Source organism: Podarcis muralis, chromosome 3, assembly GCF_964188315.1.
Source record: "Podarcis muralis chromosome 3, rPodMur119.hap1.1, whole genome shotgun sequence".
NCBI lineage: Eukaryota > Metazoa > Chordata > Lepidosauria > Squamata > Lacertidae > Podarcis > Podarcis muralis.
In genome coordinates, this window is record NC_135657.1 from 36,829,048 (window position 1) to 36,852,444 (window position 23,397).

Here is a 23,397-nt window from a genome sequence, read left to right on the forward strand (position 1 = left end):
AAGGCTCTGTAGTGTGGCTGTGTGCCCCCAGCCCGTTTTCCAGCTGCACCCAGAGCTTGGTGGACCTTTGCTTCAAATCCCACCGTCCCCGTTTCACTGCTGCAGGATTGGAGGGGATGGGGAAGGAAAAAGAAATGGGTGCAGAAGATGAGCCCTGAGATATTTCGCCCCCTGACATAGGAGGTGAGGGCTTATTGAGCAGCTCTGACTTGCTGCTTAGAGAAGGAGGCTTAGCAGACTGTCCCAGAAAGCTCCGCTCATGTTAGGTAGAACATGTTTTTGAGGGCTGTGTCAGTATTTGTGGTTATTTATATGCCCACATATAGGTGTGCAGGAAACTGCCTTGTACAAAGTCAGACTATTGGTCCATCTAAGTCAGTATTGCCTACAACTGACTGGCAGTGACACTCCAAGGTTTTAGGCAGTGGACATTCCCAGCCCAACGCAGAGATGTCAGAATCTGGGACCTTGAGCACTTTAAGCACATGTGCTCTGCCACTGAGCCATGGCTATTCACTTGAGGGGGAAAAGATAGCATGTCATTAAGGTGCGAAACTAAGCAATATTGGAATTAATGGCCAATATTGGAATTAATGGCCAATATTGGAATTAATGGCCACGTCTCAATTCTCTAAGGCAAAAAGATACAATGGCTATGGGAAAGAATATACGGAACAGAAAGGAAGACAAGTGAGCCCACCTGGTTCATAATTTCAGAAAATTGCGGTAGTTTACTCAGTTCTACCAGATTCAACCATGTCATATCAAGAATCCACCGGAATGGTTTGGGAGGACAAGCTTTTAGGTCCAGTGCTGCACCCCCTGATTAAAAACAATCATCATTCATTATTACAGAGTACATACATGTTATGCTTAATATTATTAAATTTGAATTTTAGACTATCAGACAAATGGCAGTCTCTATCCCACCAAATAACAGAGGAAGCAAACAGACACAGTCCACAGGTACGTTTTGCACGAGTTTCTGTAGACAAACCTGTTGTGTAAGCTCTCTGGAGAAATGTGTGTTACTACCAGGGTTGGCCCACCCATGAGGCAAGGTGAAGAAGGATCCACAGGGGCAGCAGATTCCAATGTATATCTTTATTCCTTGCTTGTTCTTGATGTAGATCTTCACTCACTTCTTCCTGGGTGGGGAGGGGGCGCCCTTTTGTGGTTCACCTCAGGTAACAAAGTGTATTGGTCTGGCCCTGGTTAGTACCATGCAGCTCTCCTGAATATTTGTCTCCATTTGATATGACTGAAAACCCATGAACATATACTGGTGAGTAAACCCCATTGACCCCCATGGAATTGACTTCTGAATAAATATGTTTAACAAACACTGCATGGCACAACTGGGATCATGGCACAACTACAGAACTTCATAGGACTTACTTCTGGGTGAGGACAATAGTTTGAGTGATGTTGTGAAGTTGTTCAGACATCAATATGCATGGATTGGTACCTTCTAAGCATGAATAATATGAAGGTGTTGTCAGTGTGCAATGCAGCATTTACAAGGACGCTAAAGGATTATCTGGTGATGTAGGTAGTTTCATTTTTTTCACCTGCTGACGTGTTGTTGTGCTATTGACTGAGCATAGGATTGTGAGTATGCTATTATGTCAGTGTTAACCTTGATATAGCGACCACCAGGATCATAGGACCACCCTGCCTGGAAACAGTTTCAAAATGCCTTTCCGGTAAAATATTACAACATTATTTCTCTAAAACCAATGCTTTTTGTATTATATCTAAAAGCATGTAGGATGAATGCCTAAAATATGCCATTATCCTCGTTATTAATAATACAGAATCAGTTTTTTGCAGTTATTATAGCCTCATTGTTTGCTACAAACTTTTAATTGCCCTTATTTCACAGCCTTATACCTGATTAGCATTTTAATTCATTCTCCTTGCATCTATGACATCTATGATGGTAATGTATTATGGGTAATTTTACATTTTTGTATGACACATACACTTTCCTTTATGTGAATAACTTCCTTTTAGAGAGGTTTTTCCATGACTAATACAAAATAAGAGCCAAGACCAATTCGTACAGTGTCACAGACAATACTCCATCAGCAGCATTGCCTTCTTTAATATTTAGAATTCATATAAAGCTTTTATGTTTCAAAAACAGTTGGTGCATTACATGATTAATTGGCCAGAAGTCCTTCTGAAGAGTTCCCATAAGAACAATAGCAGACAGGCCTTCTTTGTGATCAATCAAAGCATGCCCTGACCACATTTTAGTCATCAGAAACTGTAGCTCCCATTCAAAGCCATGGTCTTAATCAGGGACAACCAAAATGGTGCCCTCTGTACAGTGGCGTAGCGTGGGGAGTGCAGGGGGGGGCGGCCGCACCGGGCGCAACATCTGGGGTTAGGGCAAATCCACAGGTTAGGGGGCGCAAATCCACGGGTTAGGGGGCGCAAATCCACGGGTTAGGGGGCGCAAATTACTTGCCTTGCCCCGGGTGCTGACAACCCACGCTACGCCACTGCCTCTGTATGTTGGAATACAATTTCCATTATCCATTGCTAGCCATGCTAGCTGTGGCTGGTGTGTTTTGTTGTCCAAAAACATCTGGAAGCACCATGTTGGCTAACCCTAGTCTAAACAAAGCACAATTCCCCAAGTTACCAGGAACTGTAGTTAGTTTAAAACTAGAAGCTTTCTCATCCTCACAAAGGGCAAAAGAGGAGGGAGACATTTCACAAACCCATGGCTTGCCACGACTTGTATTCATAGCAGGAAACAATTGTTTACAACTACAAATGAACTTGTATACATGAGCTAAGAGACACATACGTTTTAGGCTGCATTTCCGTTTCCGGTTACACAAAATTAATGCCCATTTACTACAGTAGAATTAACCGGCACATCAGTCTTTAGGCAGCCTTGCATCCTTAATAAGGTTTAAAAGCCTGCTCTGTCCCCATGAATGTGTTTGAATAAAATTGATGTTATAAAAAAATTAATAACCAGTGTGGATATGCATAAGGCTGGCTTACGTAGATGATGGATATGCAGGGCAGGAAAGGTACCAACAAGTGCACAAGGTCACCAGCATGGCTAATGAGCATTCTCAAGAAGGCTGTTATTCCGGGGCAATGAGCTCCCAATTCCTCTGATGTGGATTGGGGGGTGGGGTGGGGTATGCAAGGTCTGTGCTGCTGCTGAGATCCGTGTGGACTCACAAGTCACAGCTGTGCTGCAACTGACCCAAGCAAAGCATTTTACAGCAGCACAAAGAAAAAGCATCAGAAGTGAATGAAGTGCTTGCTTCAGGCAGTGAGTGAGTGAGTGATAGCTCCAGGATGCTGAGCGGAAAGTTCCAGACAAAACAATGCTCCAACTGCGTGCATTTGCCCTCTTCCTGCTGGCACTCAGCGGAGCTGGAGGGGAGCACTTCTGCCCCCCCGAAGAAAGGGAGCCTGGGGGGCTTTGTATAGGCATCTGGGGGGCCACTGTGAGAACAGAGTATGGGAGTAGATGGGTCTTTGGACTGATCCTGTGCGGCTCTTATATTCTTAAATTCCTGTTTACCCATTCCAATGGCTTTAGGCAGTTGTCCACTCTGTTTAGTGTTCCACACAGAGTTGCTTTCAGTATAATATGCAAACATGTATCCCATTACAAGCTTTTGTAACAAAGTAGAAATAATTCAGAACTAGTAATTACCTTTAATTAGTGCTTGGAACTCCTTTGGCTTGATTTGACCCCTCTGCAGATCAATTTTTAATGTCAGAAGCAGCGTAAAGAGAAATTTATGGTTTTCATATAAACCTCTAACAGAGTATGTGAAAGTTTCATATGTCAAAAACTCAATAATATTTGTGATCCTTTTCTGTGGAATAGGGGACTTATCAGATCTAAGGCATAAAAGCAAAGCAAGAAAGTAAGCAAACAGATTCACATCACTAAGCTCAAAGCGGCTCACATCAACTTCACAAAAGTTTACACAATAAAATATAGCAGCATTTCAAGTAAATTCGCTAAAAGAAAAAGTAATATACAAAAGGTACAATATTTAATATACAAAAGAGGGATTCAAATATTAATAGACCAAACATCTCATATTAATAAATATATACAATGAATTGTTTCTGCTTGTGTTTGTGCAAAGACTTCCACTTGTTCAGTATAACATCCCCTCTGCCTCCTCTGCTCATGCACACATACCCAATTGCCCCAAAGGGTTGGAGGAATCTCTAGAAGAGACATGGACAGGAGCACTGGGGGAGGAGAGGAAAATCCATTAAGCAATCAAAAGCACTTGCCTGAACAAGACAACTACACTGGATGCAATTCTAAGGTGAAAGAATCTACTAATAACTCACATGAAGGCCTAAGAATAGAAATACAAAAATATGTTATGCGTTTTGGGAGGGGTTAGGCTGAATGCACGGACCCTCTTCTAATTCTTGGAATAGCCAAGCTAGTTTCCTGGTGAGGTGATGGGGAACAAAGGCTCTGTGAAAATGGCAAATGGGTAGGGCCCCTTCCTCCAACTCAGGGCAGAGTTGAAAGCAGAGAGTTGTGAGTGATGTGAGCTAGAAGCAAAGCCGAAAGCTGGAGAGTGTCAGAGCAATGTTTGATTTCTGTTTGAATCCAAGGCTGTAGCTATGGAAGAAGTGAGACCCTCTTGGGGGTGTTAATGCTGTGAACCCCTCCATCATGGGCTCAGGTTGTGTGTGTATATTTGTGTAAAAGAACCCACACATCTTCAAAACACCTCAGTCTCCACTGTACCTCATTCAAAAGGAAACAGGAACCTAGGGTAAGTGCCTGAAACCCCTGGATTCTTGCAGCGCTTGGAGATTGGGGTGACATGCAACATTTATAATCTAAATAGCAGCAAAGAGCAGTACAGCTAAGCAAAATGAAACGTTGCTCTGAGCAACAACCCCAAAATCATTCAGGACTCGGCCCGACTAGATTGGGTGAAAATAAGCCTGAAGCAGAGGGGATGGATTGGGAAAAGATACAGGCGTCTGCAGAAATAACACGGTATTCTTACCTGGCCATGGACTGATCAAATAGTTTTAAGAACTGAGCTAATGAGGTTTGGTACATTGTATTGACCATGCTCATTTCTGTGATAAGAAAATAAAGAATGCTTCCTCGTGTAGCAGCTGGACGATATTCCTCTTGTGCCATGTTAATTTTTTTCTCAGTTTCTCCTGCAACTTCCAGCTTTTCAGACACCTCTGTAGCAGTTTGTTTAGTTGTCCTCAAAACACCAATTAAAGATTCGTCATCCACCAAAGACCCTAAAGGGCACCAGAGGAAATGTTTGGTAACAGTGCTTTTTAATTTCCTGTACAGAATTCAGAACTCAATATGGAAATAAAATCAACCAGTTCCTCTATCAGAAAAACATAATTTAATTAGTACAAAGAATGCAGGCCAAGCAGTTAAAGCAAAGTGGTTCTTTGCATTCTAAATGAGCCAAATAAGGGTTGCCCAGGCATTCTGCTGGTTGCTTCTCCTACACCATGCTATGTATCTTTCCGTAGAAAGCCCAGCAACTAATTATGATGAAGGAAGGACACTTCATCCTAAAAGCTGGGGTCTCTTTTTATTCCAGTGGAGAGACAGCATGTAAGTGGAAGAAACTAGTAAGAAACAATTAGCATGGACAGCATTACCACAAGGCTTTTTTGGGCAAAGGCTGGAGCCTCAGCAGGGCCAATTATTGCTGATGATGGGTGGGCTGCTTTTAAAAAAATCCTGACACTGAGAGGACCACAGGGAAGCAGCAGCTGCTGTTGCTACTTGCAGTGAGCTACCACCTGAATTCCCTCAAAATACTCACTGTCCCTGCCTCCAACATACCCCCATTATGGATGGATGCTAGATTGGAGCCAATTAGGGACGATTTAAATGGTTGCCTGCTGCAGGCAACAACATCCACCCAATGCTCCTCTCTGTCGCTGGCCCTGTTGCTGCCTCTTCTCTGTCATATGCCCTGTAGCAGGAAAATAGACTGGGGGAGATCTTGCCAATTTCCCTGCCTTTGAACACTACATGGCAGTGTTTCTCATCTGCTGGGTCATCCTCCATGGGGAAGGAACATAGGAAGCTGTCTTATACTGAGTCAGATGATTGGTCCATCAAGCCCAGCACTGTCCACACTGACTGGGGTTCAGACACTCTTCTAGCCCTGCCTGAAAATTCTGGAGATTGACCTTCTACACGCTAAGCAGATGCTCTGTCACGGTGGTCCTTTCCCAAAAGAGAAAGGAGGGTCCATAGCCTCCTCTGTTTTAGCCACAAAGAACCTCAACCACTAGTCTGCTTCATCTCAATCAGAGGAGTGTGATCTATCCATTTCAGACAGAAACTTCTGCCCTGTAGTTGTTTATCTTTTCACCTTGCACATCCAGTACTTCACATTAATATGGTAGGTAGGTAAAGGTAAAGGGACCCCTGACCATAAGAAGAAGAGTTTGGAATTGATATCCCGCTTTTTCACTACCCGAAGGAGTCTCAAAGCGGCTAACATTCTCCTTTCCCTTCCTCCCTCACAACAAACACTCTGTGAGGTGAGTGGGGCTGAGAGACTTCAGAGAAGTGTGATTAGCCCAAGGTCACTCAGCAGCTGCATGTGGAGGAGCAGGGAAGCGAACCCGATTCTCCAGATTACGAGTCCACCGCTCTTAACCACTACACCACACTGGCTCTCACACATAAGGTCCAGTCGCAGGCAACTCTGGGGTTGCGGTGCTCATCTCCCTTTACTGGCTGAGGGAGCTGGCGTTTGTCCCCAGACAGCTTCCGGGTCATGTGGCCAGCATGACTAAGCTACTTCTGGTGAACCAGAGCAGCACACGGAAATGCCCTTTACCTTCCCGCCGGCACGGTACCTATTTATCTACTTGCACTTCATGCTTTTGAACTGCTAGGTGGGCAGGAGCTGGGACCGATCAACGGGAGTTCACCCCCTCGCAGGGATTCAAACCGCTGACCTTCTGATTGGCAAGCCCTAGGCTCTGTGGTTTAACCTACCGTGCCACCCGCGTCCCAGGAAGGACATACTCGAATGCATAAGGATGTCTGAGAGGTTTGTCTAATGAATTAGGTGTAGTACTCGCAAAGAGCACACAGCATTGCAGAAGTAAACCTATTTCTGGACTGGACTGGACTGGACTGGGCTGGACTGTAGCGGCTCAAATGATTGGATGCTCCTCTGTACAAATAAACAAATAAATCTCTGCAGATAGAAATGAGATGCCAAGAAACCCTTTCTCCTCAGTGCGTAATGTCCTATATGCAGGGGTTATTTATTTATTGTAAGAAGGATTCAAGTATGCCCCCTATCTGCAGGCTGAAGTAGTGCAGTCCAGGTGCAAGCTTTCAACTGCATTTACTTCAGGTAGAATTAGATCTTTTAATATGGTAAACCAGAGACGTATGTCCCTATCTTTAATGGAAGCAGACTGATGCCAACCTTAATAAATACGAAATGAATATAGGTTGATACACTACCTTTAGTTGCAGTTAATTTATAAAGCAGGTTGTCTTCAAGTTCTTTCATCTTCCGTTTATTGTATGTTACATCTTCCATGAGTTTAATTCTCTCTGCTTCCAGTTCCTTTGTTAAATATCAAGACAAACTGTCTAAACATTTTTAACATTGTGTTATGATGCAATTGCCCCAATCATAATCTTTTAGCGCTTGCACATTTATGTTTTTTATAATTTAAAAGAGACTGCTGTATCATTATATTTACACTAAGGATAAGGAATTTGTTCAGTTGATTTTTCTTCTCCCAAGTTTCCTTCTTCCCAAAATTCATCCCCATCCACTCCAGCCACCACCTCAAATCACCATGACTTGCTAGCGGGTTCTAGACCAGCATTTCAGAATTAGAAGATCAAGCGTCAGTAAAGGATTACAGTTTCATTGTTTTGTTAGTGTATGAGTTCATTCTTGGTGATCTTACCTGTTTCTCTGTAAGAATTACTCTCTTCAATAACTGATTCTCAAGCCCTTTCATTGTAACAGTAAAATCTATTACTGATGATTTCGCATTGATCTCAGGAGTGAAGGCAGGATTAGGCAATTTTGTAGTGATATAAAGTTTAAATGTATTCATGACATCTACTTCCTTATCTCCAACTTTCACCTAAACAACAATTCAATATAACAATAATAGATATTGCATTCTAATCTGCACATATAATTATTCATTCAGGAAGATGTGCACACTTGAATTTATATTAAACATCACAATTGTTCATTTACAATTAAATTTGCTTAATCTGCATCTGTGCTACAAATAATTATTAATATTCTATGTGGCTGGAAAATCTGGTTTCTGTCCTTTTCCTCAGTTTTTCATTAAATCATAATGTGGGTCCCCACCCCTAATTTATCATCACAGAATCCTGCAGCAATTGCACAAATCAAGAAAAACAATGGTTTTAGAATGGTAATATGACTGTTTATGGTGCATTTTAAATTTCTTCTTATAATCTTCAGGTTGAACTCTTCCAGTGCCCATAAAGTGGGAGGCAGAGATGAGGAAGGAGCTTCTGGTATGAAGACGAAACTTGGCTGCAGCTGCAATTTTGTACCTGTCACTGGTGATCAGAAAACTGGTAGGCACCACCACAGATTTGTTCAGACCAAATCAAACCACTAGACTATAGAAAAATGAATCAAGTCCTCTCAGTGTTGAATTAAGGGTGGTGTCAGAGGTTCCCCCACACAAGGTGCCAAGCTGAGGGGGCACAAAGTTGAGAAGATACATTTTGGGGTGCCTAGCATTTCTAAGACCCTCCCTGTTTGAACTACTAATTAGGGTGAAAGAGAAGGGACTCCATAACTACCCTTAAAAAAATATGCTCCAGCCTTAGCTGAGAATATACGCGCACAAAAATATGGTTAAGCAGGCAGAGTGAGAAGGCCATTTGCTGTCTTTCAGGGACCGCTGCCCAGTTTTTCTCCTTTTACTGCCCAGTTATACTCGGCCCCCTTGATTTTGATGGCATTCATAAGTGCAAAGATGTAGTGGGAATGTGATTGATTGATTGATTAGATTTATACTTTGTACTAAGCACTGATCTCATGCAGTGTTAATGAAGTGTTATGGGAGGTGTGCTACCTGCTAAGAATTTGAGAGGCAGGGAGGAGAGAATAAGAACTCTGCCCCCAAAGACTGACAAAAACACAACAAAACCGCTTGTCAAGCAGACCTCCGACCAATCTACCCCTAAGATTCTGAGTTAGAGAAGAAACTGGTCACATGATCAAGAGGGTTTCCCCCTATTTGGCCACAGGATTTATTTCATTTGCTTGCTCAGAACAGATGTGATTAAATATTTATCACACTTTTAAATAAAATTTATTACAGTCATAGCTCTTTTATAAAGGTAACTAACCTTGAAAGAGGTTCCTGATTTAATGAAGTTCTTTTCTAATATATTATCAAGTGCAGGATCTAATTCTTCACTTATATCCTCAATTAAAAGTGGTCTCCCCAGAGAGAGGGCGTCCTCTAGGTGTGTGCGGAAATATTTATGATTCAGAGTTGTCACCTTAGAAATGGAAACAGTTTATTCTTACAAGAAAGACACTTGGCAAGGCACCTTCTTGTTACAGTATTAATTCTTAGAACACCTTTACATCTCTGCAACCCTATTCCTACTTACCTGAGCCTGTCTCATTGTACTCCGTGGGGTTTACATCTGAGTAGACATGATCAATGAGACTTTGATGTCCCATTGCACTAGCAGACCTCATTCCACATGCTCAGAAAGTTAAGTGCCTCCCATAGTGTGCAAGTTTACTATGCTTTCTATGGCAGGCCACTGAGGAAGAGAGATTTCAGCCTATAAAACTGTGACTGAGATAGGATTTGAATGCAGCAGCTTCTTTTCCTGAGGTTTTGGCTGAGTAACTTGCACTTCAGACACTTCAAACCACTGAAAGAACTGAGAAATATATGTGAAGGGGGGAGTGCCCTGGGAGGGTAGGAATACAATTGCTTTTCTTATATACAATGGTACCTCGGGTTAAGAACTTAATTTGTTCCGGAGGTCCGTTCTTAACCTGAAACTGTTCTTAACCTGAAGCACCACTTTAGCTAATAGGGCCTCCCACTGCCACCGGGCCGCCGGAGCACAATTTCTGTTCTCATCCTGAAGCAAAGTTCTTAACCTGAGGTACTATTTCTGGGTTAGCAGAGTCTGTAACCTGAAGCGTCTGTAACTTGAAACGTCTGTAACCCGAGGTACCACTGTACAGCACTTTTTAAAAAAGAAACAAAAAAAGGTGCAGGTACTCACCATGAAGTTGTTGCAGTTAGTGCCACATTTTAAACATTTGGGGGGGGGAAGGGGCTGGTACTGCATACCCTTGAGTACCCCCCAAAAAAGCACTGCTTAAATATGATATGAGTGAGAATGTCTAGAAGACACTAAACACGTATCTGAAAGTGACGCTAGCATAAGAGTTCAAAGAAAACTCATGCAAACCCACCAAATAATGTGTGGGTGCCTCAGTTGATAAAACTGAAAGGGTGCAGAGCAGTATACTCTGTTCAAGAGTTTATTATGGATGCCGGATTTGTGTGTAGATTTAAACACTACTCATATTTACTGAAAATATGTTTCCAGAAGAAGAAAAAAGGCATTTCCAGGGAGAAAAAAAAAGCACCCTTTGGTTTAAAACTTTGCAACACTTACTTGTAAATCATTTTCCTTTTCTTTATGTTTAATCCATGTTTTCCCTTGTGTCTGCGGGTCTATCAAGAGTGGGTACCTTGTCGCTTTAGTGACAATTATGCCATTTTGAACTGAGAGCTCATCTCCTGGAAGGCCTTGTAGGTTCCATTCGCTAATCTGGGCAACGAGAAAAAAGTCACCACTTCCATAACCAATAATGAACTGACGTTGTTCAGAGATATATTGACAGTTCAATCCTGTGCATGCGCACTCAAAAGTAAGTTCCCTTGAGTTCAAGTGAGACACCCTCCCAGGTAAGTGGGTACAGAATTGTAGATATAATTTATTAATTTAAAAAATGGTTCTACTGTGCGATGCAGCTATAGTCATATTGGTCACATCATATAAGCAAAGTATATAAGGTTGGTTTGTTTGTTTATCTCCTGCCCTACACCATAAGGTCCCAGGGTGAGTTAGAACATTAAAAACAATTTAAAACAACCAAGTTTGGTCAGCTTTAATCTTAACATATTATCAAGATAATGGTCTATACTGAGCTTTACTTCAAGTCCAAAAATATTCTGTTAAGCAATGCTGGATGCTACAGATTCCTGGAGGTTTTGAACACTGCCCCTATTGCTTCCATCTCTGAAACAACTTTTTTATTTGTATTAATATCCCTCCTTTGTAGGTGAAGAAATTTCACTCAAGGGACCCTACCATATCCTAAAATACAACTAAACGAAGGACAATCTAAAGTAGGGTCGCCATATTTCAAAAAGTGAGCTTTTATTTGTGGCAAAAATGTTGCCAAAATTCCGCCAGGCATATGGCAGCCCTATCTAAAGGAATAATATAATAACAGTAAGACTAATGAGTTCTAGTTGCTGAAGTTCTGGAACACTACTGTCAGGGAACTGCCATCAGTGCCGGAGGGAGAGAGTGAGCTCCAGAGGGATCCCAGAGAGCGTCCCGGGAGTGGGAGAGGCAGCCCATCTTCTGGGGAAGGGAATCAGCTCAGCTCCAGTGGAGAAGGGGGGCAGATGGGGGAATCTGAGAGGGAGTCACATGACTCCTTGCCGGGGACCAGCGGGGGGAGGAAGGGTCCTCCGCTGCCTATGCCTTCCTTGCGCAGAAGGCTTCCGCGCAGGGAAAGTAGGAGGAGACTGGGCGTGAAAGAACTTCTTTGCTGGAAGAAGTTTAAGAAACGCCCACTGATGGATTCTGCCAGCGATTGAGACAGCCATGGGTGAGTGGCTGTCCGGACAGAAAAGGTTCACTTAGGCAACCCAGCCAGGTGTGGGCACCGGCTTACGCACAAGCAACTCCTAGAACCATTACAACTACCTACCCAACTATGCACATTTGAGGCTTTTTACTTAAGGTGGGGAAGTGAATAAAGGGGGGGGAGGGAAGACACATGATAGAAGCATTATGAAATTATGCATGATGTGGAAAAGGTGGGTAGGGAGCTGTTTTTCTCCCTCACTCGTAACACTAGGACACATGGACATCCAGTGAAGCTGACCATTTGGAGATTCAGGACAGACAAAGGAAAGTACAGTGGTACCTCGGGTTAAGTACTTAATTCGTTCCGGAGGTCCGTTCTTAACCTGAAGCTGTTCTTAACCTGAAGCACCACTTTAGCTAATGGGGCCACCTGCTGCCACCGCGCCGCCGGAGCACGATTTCTGTTCTCATCCTGAAGCAAAGTTCTTAACCTGAGGTACTATTTCTGGGTTAGCAGAGTCTGTAACCCGAGGTACCACTGTATGTCTTCACGCAGCACATTGTTAAATTATGGAATTTGGTCCCTCAAGAAGAAGCAGTGACAGTCACCAGCTCACCACCACCAAGTTACTCTCTTGCCTTGTGATACTAAACTGTGGTGATACTAAAGCTTATGCCAAAAGCTCCTGCCTTTAAGATGTTACAGTAGCTTGTGCTCTTTTATCTATTCAAGCTGTTGGTGCACGTGCGTTTACTTATTTTTTGGAAGATTAAATTTATAGCATATCATAACTGGCGATGTACTGAGTAAATTATATGTTGCAAGGCCAGAGATGTTTTATTATGCGAAGACAGCCTCTGCCATATCCATGATTGCAGCAAGTAAAAAAACAAAACAAAAAAACCACCCACACCTGCAATAATGGAATGGCCTCTATGTACCCACATTTTGCCATTTCAGACAAAAATCTATCAATGAGGTAGTGTACACAAGTATCCAGTCACATGAAAATCACCCAATTTTTTCAATATTTGAACTGTTCTGAGGTCCACGATGGAATAAAATAAAATAAAAACCCTTTGTATAGCTTATATGTCACACTGAACACTTTCCTTTTATAACAGAGACAAAAGTAACAGGAGTTAATTGAATCTTTATTTTATGTAAAGAAATCACTCCTCCACTTAAAAATTTTTAGTTGGATCTCTGTGAAAGAGGTCATATGTGTCCCTTTATGTGTATGTTGTCTCATAACTTTTCTAATGGTTACTATAAAAACATAATTATATTATTTCAGTAATATCAACAGATATTACTTAACGCAATGGAACTCTTACAATAACTGAATTAAAAATGGTTGCTGCTCCAAGGTTTGGCCCGCCACAAGTTGCTGTTTGCTAGAACTGTTTCCACCTTGGTTCCTGCTGCCATTATAGTACAGCATAGCACACAAATTTTCTAGAACATGATGAATGAAAAAGCATTGTTCAGACTAGCTAAAAATGCAAATGGTTTGATTCTACCTCATAAACAGTAAATAGGGATAAATTTAGAGCAAAAAACGTTTACAGGATGCAAGACCTACCGTAGGAGGATCCACCAACATTGAAATGAGGTTCAAATTTTCAGTAAAAGGGATTTTCCTGACTTTCATTTCTGTCTCCCATAAATCTTTAAGCAAAAGATTCCTGAATATCTGGTTGAAAGGGCCACAATAGGAAAGAAAACCTGTGCAGAGTAAAACATCTCCCACAAGTCTAGAAAAATACAGAATCTCCATTAGTATTCTTTCAGATTTAATTTTTTAAAAAACAACATGGTACAGGCTTCTTAGAAAAATAAATAAAACAAGAACACCATTAGACACCATTTAAATAATTACAGCAGGATTGAAGGGGAGGAATAAAGTGAGTTTGATGTCTATTTTACGTTTAAGTATTAAACTGGGAAGTAGATGGATATTTCAAAACCCTCACAACTGGCTATTTAACTGGATGAATATTCCACTATCACTCAGTACAGTGGTATCTCTAGTTATGAACTTAATTCGTTCCGGAGGTCTGTTCTTAACCTGAAACTGTTCTTAACTAGAGGCGTGCTTTCGCTAATGGGTCCTCTTGCTGCTGCTGCGCTGCCGGCACAAGATTTCCGTTCTCATCCTGGGGCAAAGTTCTCAACTCGAAGTAACTCTTCCAGGTTAGCAGAGTCTGTAACCTGAAGCGTTTGTAACCTGGGGCGTTTGTGACTCAAGGTACCACTGTACTTGCTTCAGTGAACTAATTCACTGGACACTGGAACAGCACTATTCCTTATACAACTATAGGGATCAGCGGCACTGATATGTTGAGTAAGAAGGGAAGCTAAAAGACTATAAGGGAGACAATTGTGCAAGGTCTAATCTGCTTATGTATCCAGTCACCCCACCCCACCCCCAGTAAAAAGGAAGAGGGGAAAGAAGAAAATCGTATTTATTCTAGATATTAAATATTGATCAATTCAGTTCACTTGAAGTTGAAATTAGCGCTTTTAGATTAATTGTGGAATAACGTTAAGTCCCTCAGATTTCACTGGGGTGTGATACAACTGGCTGCCTACTGATAGGTGCCCAGTAGTATTTTTCAATGAATTTTGATCCTTTATTTGTCCTAAACCATACCTGTTTATCTGGGCTCGGAATTCTTTACTTTGCTGGGTCCATCTAATTTTCTCTCCACTCAAGCCATCTATAAGCGCAGAAGCTGCCTGCATCTTTCTCCTACACATTTCTGCATCATTCAAGAGGTCCTAAAATTAGGAAATGTTGTGTCACATTATACTTTTCAAAATGACCGTCATGATAGCTATGCTGCTCTAGGACAAATTATGAACATATATCTTGAAAATAGATGACATGGTGTTATCAAGGTCATTTATGGCATAATAGCTGCTAGGTTTCGATGGGAGATAGAATAAAATTGCAGCATTTGTAAGGGAGTCGATGAAAAGAAACCATAGCAACTACTGTTTTCCGCAGGCAGCAATAAGCCCAGGAACCTCAGCAAACAGGGACACCAGGCCCCATCAGGTGGTAGATTTTCCCATTTCTTTTAGGTCAAAATAATTGCCAGTAATCATCCCCGCAATGTCAGTCTCAACCGGTTAATCCAACCCCGGTGAAACTAAGTAACACAAAACCACAGTCAGATGAAAAGAGGAAAGAGAGTTTGGTGTACTGTTGTCACTTTACACCTTTAAGTTTCAGATATACATTAAACAGGAGGAAAGCCAAGCTAAACAGGAGGGAAAAGTTGGGGTATAAATAAATATCTAATAAGAAGTATAATATCATAAGCCATTGTATATTTTTATCCATTAGAACTGCATTAAAGAACCATCTTGTAAACACATAAAGAGTGTGCACACACCCCCCAATCTCTGCCAAGTGGGGCACAAAATTTCAGGGGGTTCTGTGTCGTGTTTCTGTTTAGAATCAACATGTGACAGAGGCTGTAGTGCCTTTAAGAAATATGGTTTAAATACACATATATACACCTGAGTTTAGATGAAGGAGGTGCAGATCTTGCAGCACTGTCACCTTAAGAGCATCTTGTTCTTCATAGCAGCCCAGCCATCCTAAGCACCATCCCTTTGTTCCTGCTTCTCAGCCAGCTCTAATGGTTGTTGTCCTTCATCCCCCAGCAAGTGTTCTCCCTACTTCCTTCCTTGTTCCCAGGAAACTCCTGCTCCAAATAACTCCACCCCATCCATGTGATACCCAGCAGTGGAGGGAGGCGGAGGAGTGGGGCATACCAGGTGGCACTTACCTTTGGGGCGGCACACTGGACCCCAAGCTGCAGCACCCTCCAGCCCCGCGCCGGATGCCTCCCCCTCAGCCACCCTCCAGCAGGAGGGCGCCTGGGAGGGATACGGCTACTTGGCCCCACACTGCGCCCTGCCCCCGGATGCCCCACCTTATGGAGAGGCACCCACACAGCTCCAGGTGTCCCCAGGCTCCCCATGCTGCTACCTCAAGCCTAGTTTTTTAAAAGGCACATTTCCCCCAGTGAGCATAGCCTGCCCCCTGTAATCTTGGCAGCCTGCTGCTTTCTTGCCTAATGCTGAATATCTCATCTTTTGTCATGCTAATGACTCTGCTATACCTGGTCTGTGTTCTTGCATGGCAGCTACCTAAGCCCAGCTCCTGAGGGAGCTGGCTTGACTTCAAAACCCACATTTACGCTGTGATTATGTAAGTGAAATAATGGTAAGATACGAGTTACCTGTGCAACTAAGCAGCGTAATACAACCTTTCACAACCTGGAGAACATCCAGATGCTTTGGACTACAACTCCCATCAGCCCCCATCAACCCCAGCTACTGAGGCATAGGAGTTGTAGTCCAAAACATCAGGATAGTACCATGCTGGGAAAGGCTGGTGTAATATTTATCCTATCTATCTATCTATCTATCTATCTATCTATCTATCTACTGCATTTCTGCCAATTAGGGTCAAAAACTATAGTATCTCCTGCACACTATTAAATAGGCCCACAAGCAACATTTCAGTCCCACACCCATGTCAGAAAGAAGTTCAAGATAAGGCAGTGGCCAGCTAGGAAATCAGCATCATAAATTATCTTGTTGGTGAAGCAGCATTTTCTCTTGTTTTACCATCTTTTCCTTCATAGCTGCATCAAACTTTGCTTGCACTTTATCCAGTTCTGCTTGCTTCTCATCTAATAATTCTTGAGCCATTGCTAATTCTGCATTTGCTACTTTCAAACGCCCTTCTTGTTTTGCCAAGTTTGCCTAAAAAATGGAAAATGAATGAAGCGGCAATGTTTCCAGAAATTCATTGTGTCTTCTATAACTACATCTAAAGTTTTTGTTGCTGCTGCTTTTTTAGCTATAAAAAACAGACAGACAAAACATTAAGACTAACTAGATGAAGCAGCTGTCTAAAGGAAAATTGTCCAAAGAGGGATTCAGTCTGAAGAAATACTCGTCTGAATTGCCTCTCCCTGGCATAGAGGAACTAATATGACAACTCATTGAGACAGGAAAAGATCTATAACCAGATATTCTGCTTTTTGCTTTGTTTGAATAGTAAATGGCTGTATTTGCTGGGCTGAATAATTTTTTGAGTATTTCTTCACAGGGTCTTGTGCCTATTATTATTATTATTATTACTATTATTATTATTATTATTATTCACCTTCCCCATAGATTTCTCAAGTTGATGTACAAAATATAATAAAAACAGCCAAAAAAACCAGCTCAGAAGAACAGCAAATGAATTAAAACATATACACGCTACACAGTAGACAATCATGGCAGGAACCTATTCATTCAACTGGGAAGGCTTGTCAGAACAAAAATGTCCTATTTATTTCATTTCATAAACTTTTTATATTGCTTGATTGTAAAAACCCTCAGAGATGGTTACTAAAAAACAATAAAACAATAAAATGATCAATAAAAAAGTTAACAACAATAATTTAAACCATTAAAAAATAAGATCAACAATAAAATAAAAGCAGATACATCAACATTCTAAATATCTGGGTAGGCTTGTCTAAATTTAGCAGGCACCAAAAAGAATACAGTGAAGGGCTTACATTTCCCCCAGAAAGTACAGTTAGTGGTTTTGCATCTCACATCTCAACAGGTATGCTGTTCCACAAAACAGGGACAGCCACAGTAAAAACCCTGCTTTGAGTTACAGAAGCAATCCACTCTTGTGGGCAGGTGAAAAGCACTGCATGATACTGTCAATCAAATCTGGATTGTTTTCAGTGTGTGATGTTGCATTGTGTTTTTACTACTTTTTGTTTGGAGCCGCCCAAAGTGGCTTGGGCAACCCAATCAGATGGGTGGCATATTCTGGTAAATATATCAGTATTAGTATTATTGCTGTTTCATCTTCAGAAAGATGTTTTAATTGTGTTCCTTGCAATATTGTATAGTTCAAGGCTTCAAACTGTAAAATTTAACTATTGTTCAATTTTTTAAAATGATTTGTCAACAAATTCAACTAAAACAAAATTAAAGGTAGATTTGGAGTTTCCCAAACAAACACAGCATCTGCCAGAATTTCAAGGGAAGTTTAAATATTATTTAAAGATTAGTGATATCATATATGAAGAAGTGGGAAGGGCATGTTTCTAGTCCCATTACACCCAACACTGCAGAAGTAGACAAAAAAGACTCTGCATGGTTTCTTTTGCCTCTCAATAAATGGAAATGCACTTCAAATCAAATCCTGCCATTTACCTTAAGAGGCAGTACTTCTCTGTTTATGCCATAAAATGTTGCCATGGCCAGTGTCCAAGAAAGCAGCCCTGCCACATTACCACAGACTTTTTTACCATTCTCGAAAGTATAATCTTCCATTTGAAAATACGGCTGTAGCAATTCTACTGTCTCTTCATTAATGGAATCTTTAGCAAACTGCTGGAGACTCTGCAGAAATGGTCCACTCATTAGCTGAAAATAAACAAACAACACCTGTAAAGCACTTTCTGCTATCACTGTCCCAATTGTAATTATCCCTTGTATATTTGTATTTCTTCTTTAATTTCCTAGTTTCTAAATTCTACCAAAGTAATGGAATGAAGTGAATGACCGGCTGTTTACTGTAACTGTTTTAGGTTTGGGGAGACTGTGACCCTCCAGATGCTGGGCCGCAGCTTCCGTCCTTCTAGGCATTGGTCATACTGACTGGGGCTGATGGGAGTTAGAGTTCCAACAGCACGTGGAGGGCCTAAAGTTATCCATCTTTGTCTTAAGAGTTGTGTTCATTGGACAACTGTTATGCAGTGGTCAGAAACTCTGATGAATTTAACAAATGGATGGGACATTTCTAATAAGTATTTCCTGGCCACCTCAGATAACCTGCTTAATCAGCTTCAGGTCCTTTATTGTATGTTGCTCTATGTGAGATTCTGGAGAACAGCATAATGCTTTTATTTGATAAAAAATATAAGAACATAAGAACAAACCTGTTGGATCATGCCAATGGCTCATTCTAGTCCGTCATCCTATTCTCCCAGTGCCCAAGCAGCTCATTAGGGGAAGCCCACAAGCAAGAGCACTGACCCCCCCCCCCTTGCAGGTTCCAGGCAAGATCAGACCATCACCAAATGTCTCTTTTTAATAACTGCTGTTGTTGTCAATATAATTTATAAGCTGTCGTTGATTTCAAGAAGAAATACCAAGGTGGAATTGCATGTAATGCTCCTTTCAAGTGGTAGGCAGAGGTGATGTCATGTCTAAGCGCATCTTGCACTCACAGGAGAATTGGGAGCTCCCTTTTGTGGAAATAGAAATGCCTTTGGCTTAAACCAGGGTGCCACTAGATCCAAGCCATTGATTCCCCCACCCCCAGTATTGAAAGCATTTCGGAATGGGATTTACTTTCAGTGACTCGCTCCAAGATGGTTTCAAACAAGGCCTTTCTGGATCCATGGTAACTGAATCTATTTTCTTTTGAAATAGCAACAGACAGCAATCCATGATCCTCATGATAAGATGAGGTGGCTTGGCAAGCTTTCGAACCGTTGCGATATCTGCCGGTTTGATAGTCTGCAAAGGGAAAATTAAATTCATTTATTGCTTGGGCCAAATTTTATATGGACCCAGGGGAAACTTAGTACCCTGAATTTAACATCACATTTCTCTAAGCAATAGACAAAATGAGGAATAATGGGACACTCAGCTTCCAACAGGGACATCGGAAATTTAACTGAAGCACAGTTTTACCAGATTGCAGAAAGCTATAGTCAGCACAGACTTACAAACTACAGTATATTTCCTAAAACTGCCATAGATGGTGCACAGAGCATCTGAGATAAGGAAAGGTATTCAGCAATGAAAGAAATAAAAATTAGGAAACAATGTAGAACAACTCAAATAGCACAAATAAAAGACTATTTCAAGCCCTGTTAATGTTTAACAACTTTTCTAGCTTTGCACCTCCACTTTCAAAGATAGGTACTTTGCAGCACAGGCAGGCAGACAATGGTACATTATCTATATTGCACAATTCATGTATGATTGATTTCTTCATTTATAGTGGCTTCAAGAGAACTGTGAATATTCTATTACAACGTCACTCACATTCAAAGCAGCTTCAGCTTCTTCTAATGCTGGTCTAGCTGCCTCCAGCTTTGCCTCTGCTATTACTTTCTCTGAATCAATTTCGTCTACAATCTTCTGTGCTTTGTCTTTTACACCTTGAACTTCATTTTTCACTTTAGCTGATGCCTCAGCACTTACTGTCACTTCTGCTAGCACCTATTATAAAATTTAGAAACATGCAGCAGGGTCATCCAGTTTGGAAGTTTGCAATGGAGGAGAGCTAGCAATGGTGAACTCAAGGTTTTACTTCCCCAAGCTCTTCATGAGCCACATCCATGTGAGCCAGCTCATAATGGGCTTATCCCCACTAGCCTCCCAGGGTTGGGTGGGTGGATCTGGCCTTTACACATTTAATTAATGTGTTGACATCAATGATGCCAAGCAATGCTAGCTTAGAGTAAGGGCAATTATTCCTGTATTGCACATGGGTGATGCTAGCCAGTCAGGAATCATGCAGCAAGTACAATATCAGTGAGGGCAAACAAAACCTATTAAAAGCATTTTCCCTACATAGTTGGTAAGGGAAAAGTGAGGAGGTGACTTTGGTGAGTGGTAGGGTGGTGAGGGTGATGGGGTCAGAAAGCAAAGCAAGCAGGGGCAACATATAATTAACTCAGCAGTCCAGCAATGGGACAAGGATAGTGTTGCCATACACAAGATAGATTTCTCCTTTTCAAAACATTGGGGGGACGGGGGACGACAAAACCAGTGAACTCAGTCACTTTCCTTTATAAAATACTGTGTTCTGGTATAAAACTTACTTTATCTGCTTTTACAGATGCCAGAGCCAGTTCCTTCTCTTTCACTGCCAACTCCTGGGAGAGTTTAGCAACAGATTCACTAGCTTCCATCAGCTTAGAAAGACCTACAAAAGGCATCAAAATTCAGAATAATTAAAAGTTATTTATGATGAGCAATAGTCAATAGAGTCATTGAAATCAATGAATTTACTCTGAGTATGACTTAGTTGGCTACCACCCTCATTATATGCAATGTTGATTTCATAGGGATTGGGCTGCCATTCCATCCCTCTATTCATTATTTGCTGCCAAAGTAGAAGTGAAACCTGTCTTTATAGACAAACTGGCATTTCTGTACAAAAAAGAAAAAAAGCTATGTCCTGGCAAAATCTGGGTCTAAGTTTGGTTTGTCAAAAGGAACATAATTTCTAGAATTTTAATTTTTATAAGGAAATTTGTTATCTTCATATAGAATGCACGGAGAAATCTCATGAAGACTTTTCTTTAGGTGGAAAACTTCTGAGGCAAGTCATGCATATGTGTAGCTGGATCCAGAAGGGTGACAGGTGATTTTCCTGCACCTCCTCTGCCCAGCAGTTCCCTGAAAAGACTCCACTAAGGGTCAGGAGCCCCAGCTGAATGAGGTTGGCTTGGTTGTGGCTTGGGAGGACTGAGAGAGAAGAGGAGATTGTTGGCAGGGGCAATGAGCTGGAGTAATCTTATCTTACCTATGTGCATCCGCTCAGCTTGTTCATTAATGTTGGCTAGCTTTTCAGCATAAACATCTTTGTAGCCATTAATGAAAGAGAGGTAAGACTTAGGGGTGACATGAGCTCTTCTTCGGTATCTGGAACATGCAATGGGGATTGGATCAAATACTCATGTTATCATCAGATACCATCCTAAACCCATGTTCATCTTCACTAATACAATTATGTCAATGACAAAAGCCACAGATTTCACTTTCAGCTGTAATCGTAATGCATGTTAATGAGCTGCAGTTGTAAAAATTGATTTCAAGATATAGCGACTTTGAAATAAATAACTGCTCATCTCCCTGAAACCCAAGTAACCATGTTAGATATAATCTCCTGTTATATCTAGGTATAGGGGCAGTTAGATTCTAAGCTTATCTGTTTTCTCAAACAAGTGTTAAATATTTATTAAGAGGAATCCAAAGTTTAACGTAATTGAAAACGGAAAAAAGTTACTTACATTTTCATATAAAAGTACAAAATTTACATATTGAATCTTTCATACAACAGTTATAACTGAGCAACTGAATCCATAGCTGGTTTAACTAATTTTGTTTTTTTGTTTGTTTTTTTAAAAATACATTATATGTATATAAAATAATCTATAAAAAATACATATTCCAGTGCCAAATGTTATCATTAAAGAATTACTACATGTGTTTCAAACGCTACCTTTGGAAATAATTATCACAGCTTTCTGAAACTAGATCATGAAAGATGCCCATAGTTTCCACAACTTGGGCTTTAACTTCAGGAGAACAGACAATGTTAAAGTCTGACAGGAAATAATGTGATACAGCAACAAGGGCTTCCTTAGGCCACTGAGTAAACCAGTCCATGGTGCAGCCAGATATAAGGCCAGGAAATTTCAAAGAACGCGCACGGAACTTTTCACCAACCTACCAAGAATAACAAAAAAAAAATTATTGTAATAATTAATTTTATAAGTCATATGCACAACTAAATGCAGAGGCTGAGATCTGGAATTTTAAAAACATTTCTGCATCTGGGGAGGGGGGAGTAAATATATACGAAAAATACCCTAACTCATACGATCTTTTATAAGTTTGATATTATTATTCTAATACATTTCTGTGTTTGTTCCTGTTTTCCTTTTCTTTGCATCACTTTATTTCTTTATAATTGAAACTTTTCAATAAAAAAAAGGGGGGAACCATTTTTGCATCTAAGGTCCCATATCTTAAACTGCAAGCCATTTCATAGCTACTTTCCCTTCCCTACAGGGTAGTATGGAGCCTTCCTCGTCACCAACTTCAAAATTAACATACATAGGACATAGCTGCCTGTTCCAGTTTTGTAGACTACATACAGAAATGGAATTGTTAGTAGAACAATTACCATGAGCTAGACTGCTGAGCCAAACTTGCAGGATTTGTCTTTAAAGAGCATGTTTGCCATAAAAATATTATTTTTCACATTTAAATACATAGTCTTGAATGGGGGAGGAATTATCATAAGCAAATATGTCCAAGGAAGGTAGATACGATTTTTAAAGGAAACTCACTGGAGAAAAGCAGAGAACAACATGAAGATTTTTCTTCGATCTTGATATAAAATATTCATAAAGATTATCAAAAGTTGGAGGAACTCGTGGTAGTTCTTTTTTCATTACAGATATCAATCCTTGGGTTATTTCATCCATTTCATCCCGAGCAAATAAATTGGAGATCTTAGCAGAGCCAAGGAAAAATGAAAATTCAGTTATGTATTTATAATGTAAGTTTTATAAACTATAGGTCTATGTTTCCTTTCCAAAACTGTCTAATAGTTAAGATATGCAGGCCAAAGACTATCTTCTTTCCTTACTTGAAGAGATGTATTCTAATCCAATGGACCATGTTTAGA

General features: G+C 40.9%; 1 protein-coding gene across 1 annotated transcript in view; it reads right to left on the reverse strand.

Moving 5' to 3' along the window:
* Positions 1 to 23,397, reverse strand: part of DNAH8 (dynein axonemal heavy chain 8) — a 118,312-nt gene that overhangs the window by 22,882 nt on the left and 72,033 nt on the right. The window contains exons 61-77 of the mRNA XM_077925645.1: positions 23,057 to 23,221; positions 22,204 to 22,430; positions 21,505 to 21,623; positions 20,798 to 20,901; positions 20,016 to 20,192; positions 19,314 to 19,481; positions 18,171 to 18,383; positions 16,569 to 16,706; positions 14,575 to 14,702; positions 13,504 to 13,675; positions 10,709 to 10,864; positions 9,404 to 9,559; positions 7,963 to 8,145; positions 7,505 to 7,610; positions 5,034 to 5,286; positions 3,695 to 3,885; positions 701 to 822 (exon numbers count right to left, since the gene is read on the reverse strand). Coding sequence (XP_077781771.1) covers positions 701 to 822; positions 3,695 to 3,885; positions 5,034 to 5,286; positions 7,505 to 7,610; positions 7,963 to 8,145; positions 9,404 to 9,559; positions 10,709 to 10,864; positions 13,504 to 13,675; positions 14,575 to 14,702; positions 16,569 to 16,706; positions 18,171 to 18,383; positions 19,314 to 19,481; positions 20,016 to 20,192; positions 20,798 to 20,901; positions 21,505 to 21,623; positions 22,204 to 22,430; positions 23,057 to 23,221 — 2,778 coding nt within the window. The remainder of the gene's footprint in view (positions 1 to 700; positions 823 to 3,694; positions 3,886 to 5,033; positions 5,287 to 7,504; positions 7,611 to 7,962; positions 8,146 to 9,403; positions 9,560 to 10,708; positions 10,865 to 13,503; positions 13,676 to 14,574; positions 14,703 to 16,568; positions 16,707 to 18,170; positions 18,384 to 19,313; positions 19,482 to 20,015; positions 20,193 to 20,797; positions 20,902 to 21,504; positions 21,624 to 22,203; positions 22,431 to 23,056; positions 23,222 to 23,397) is intronic.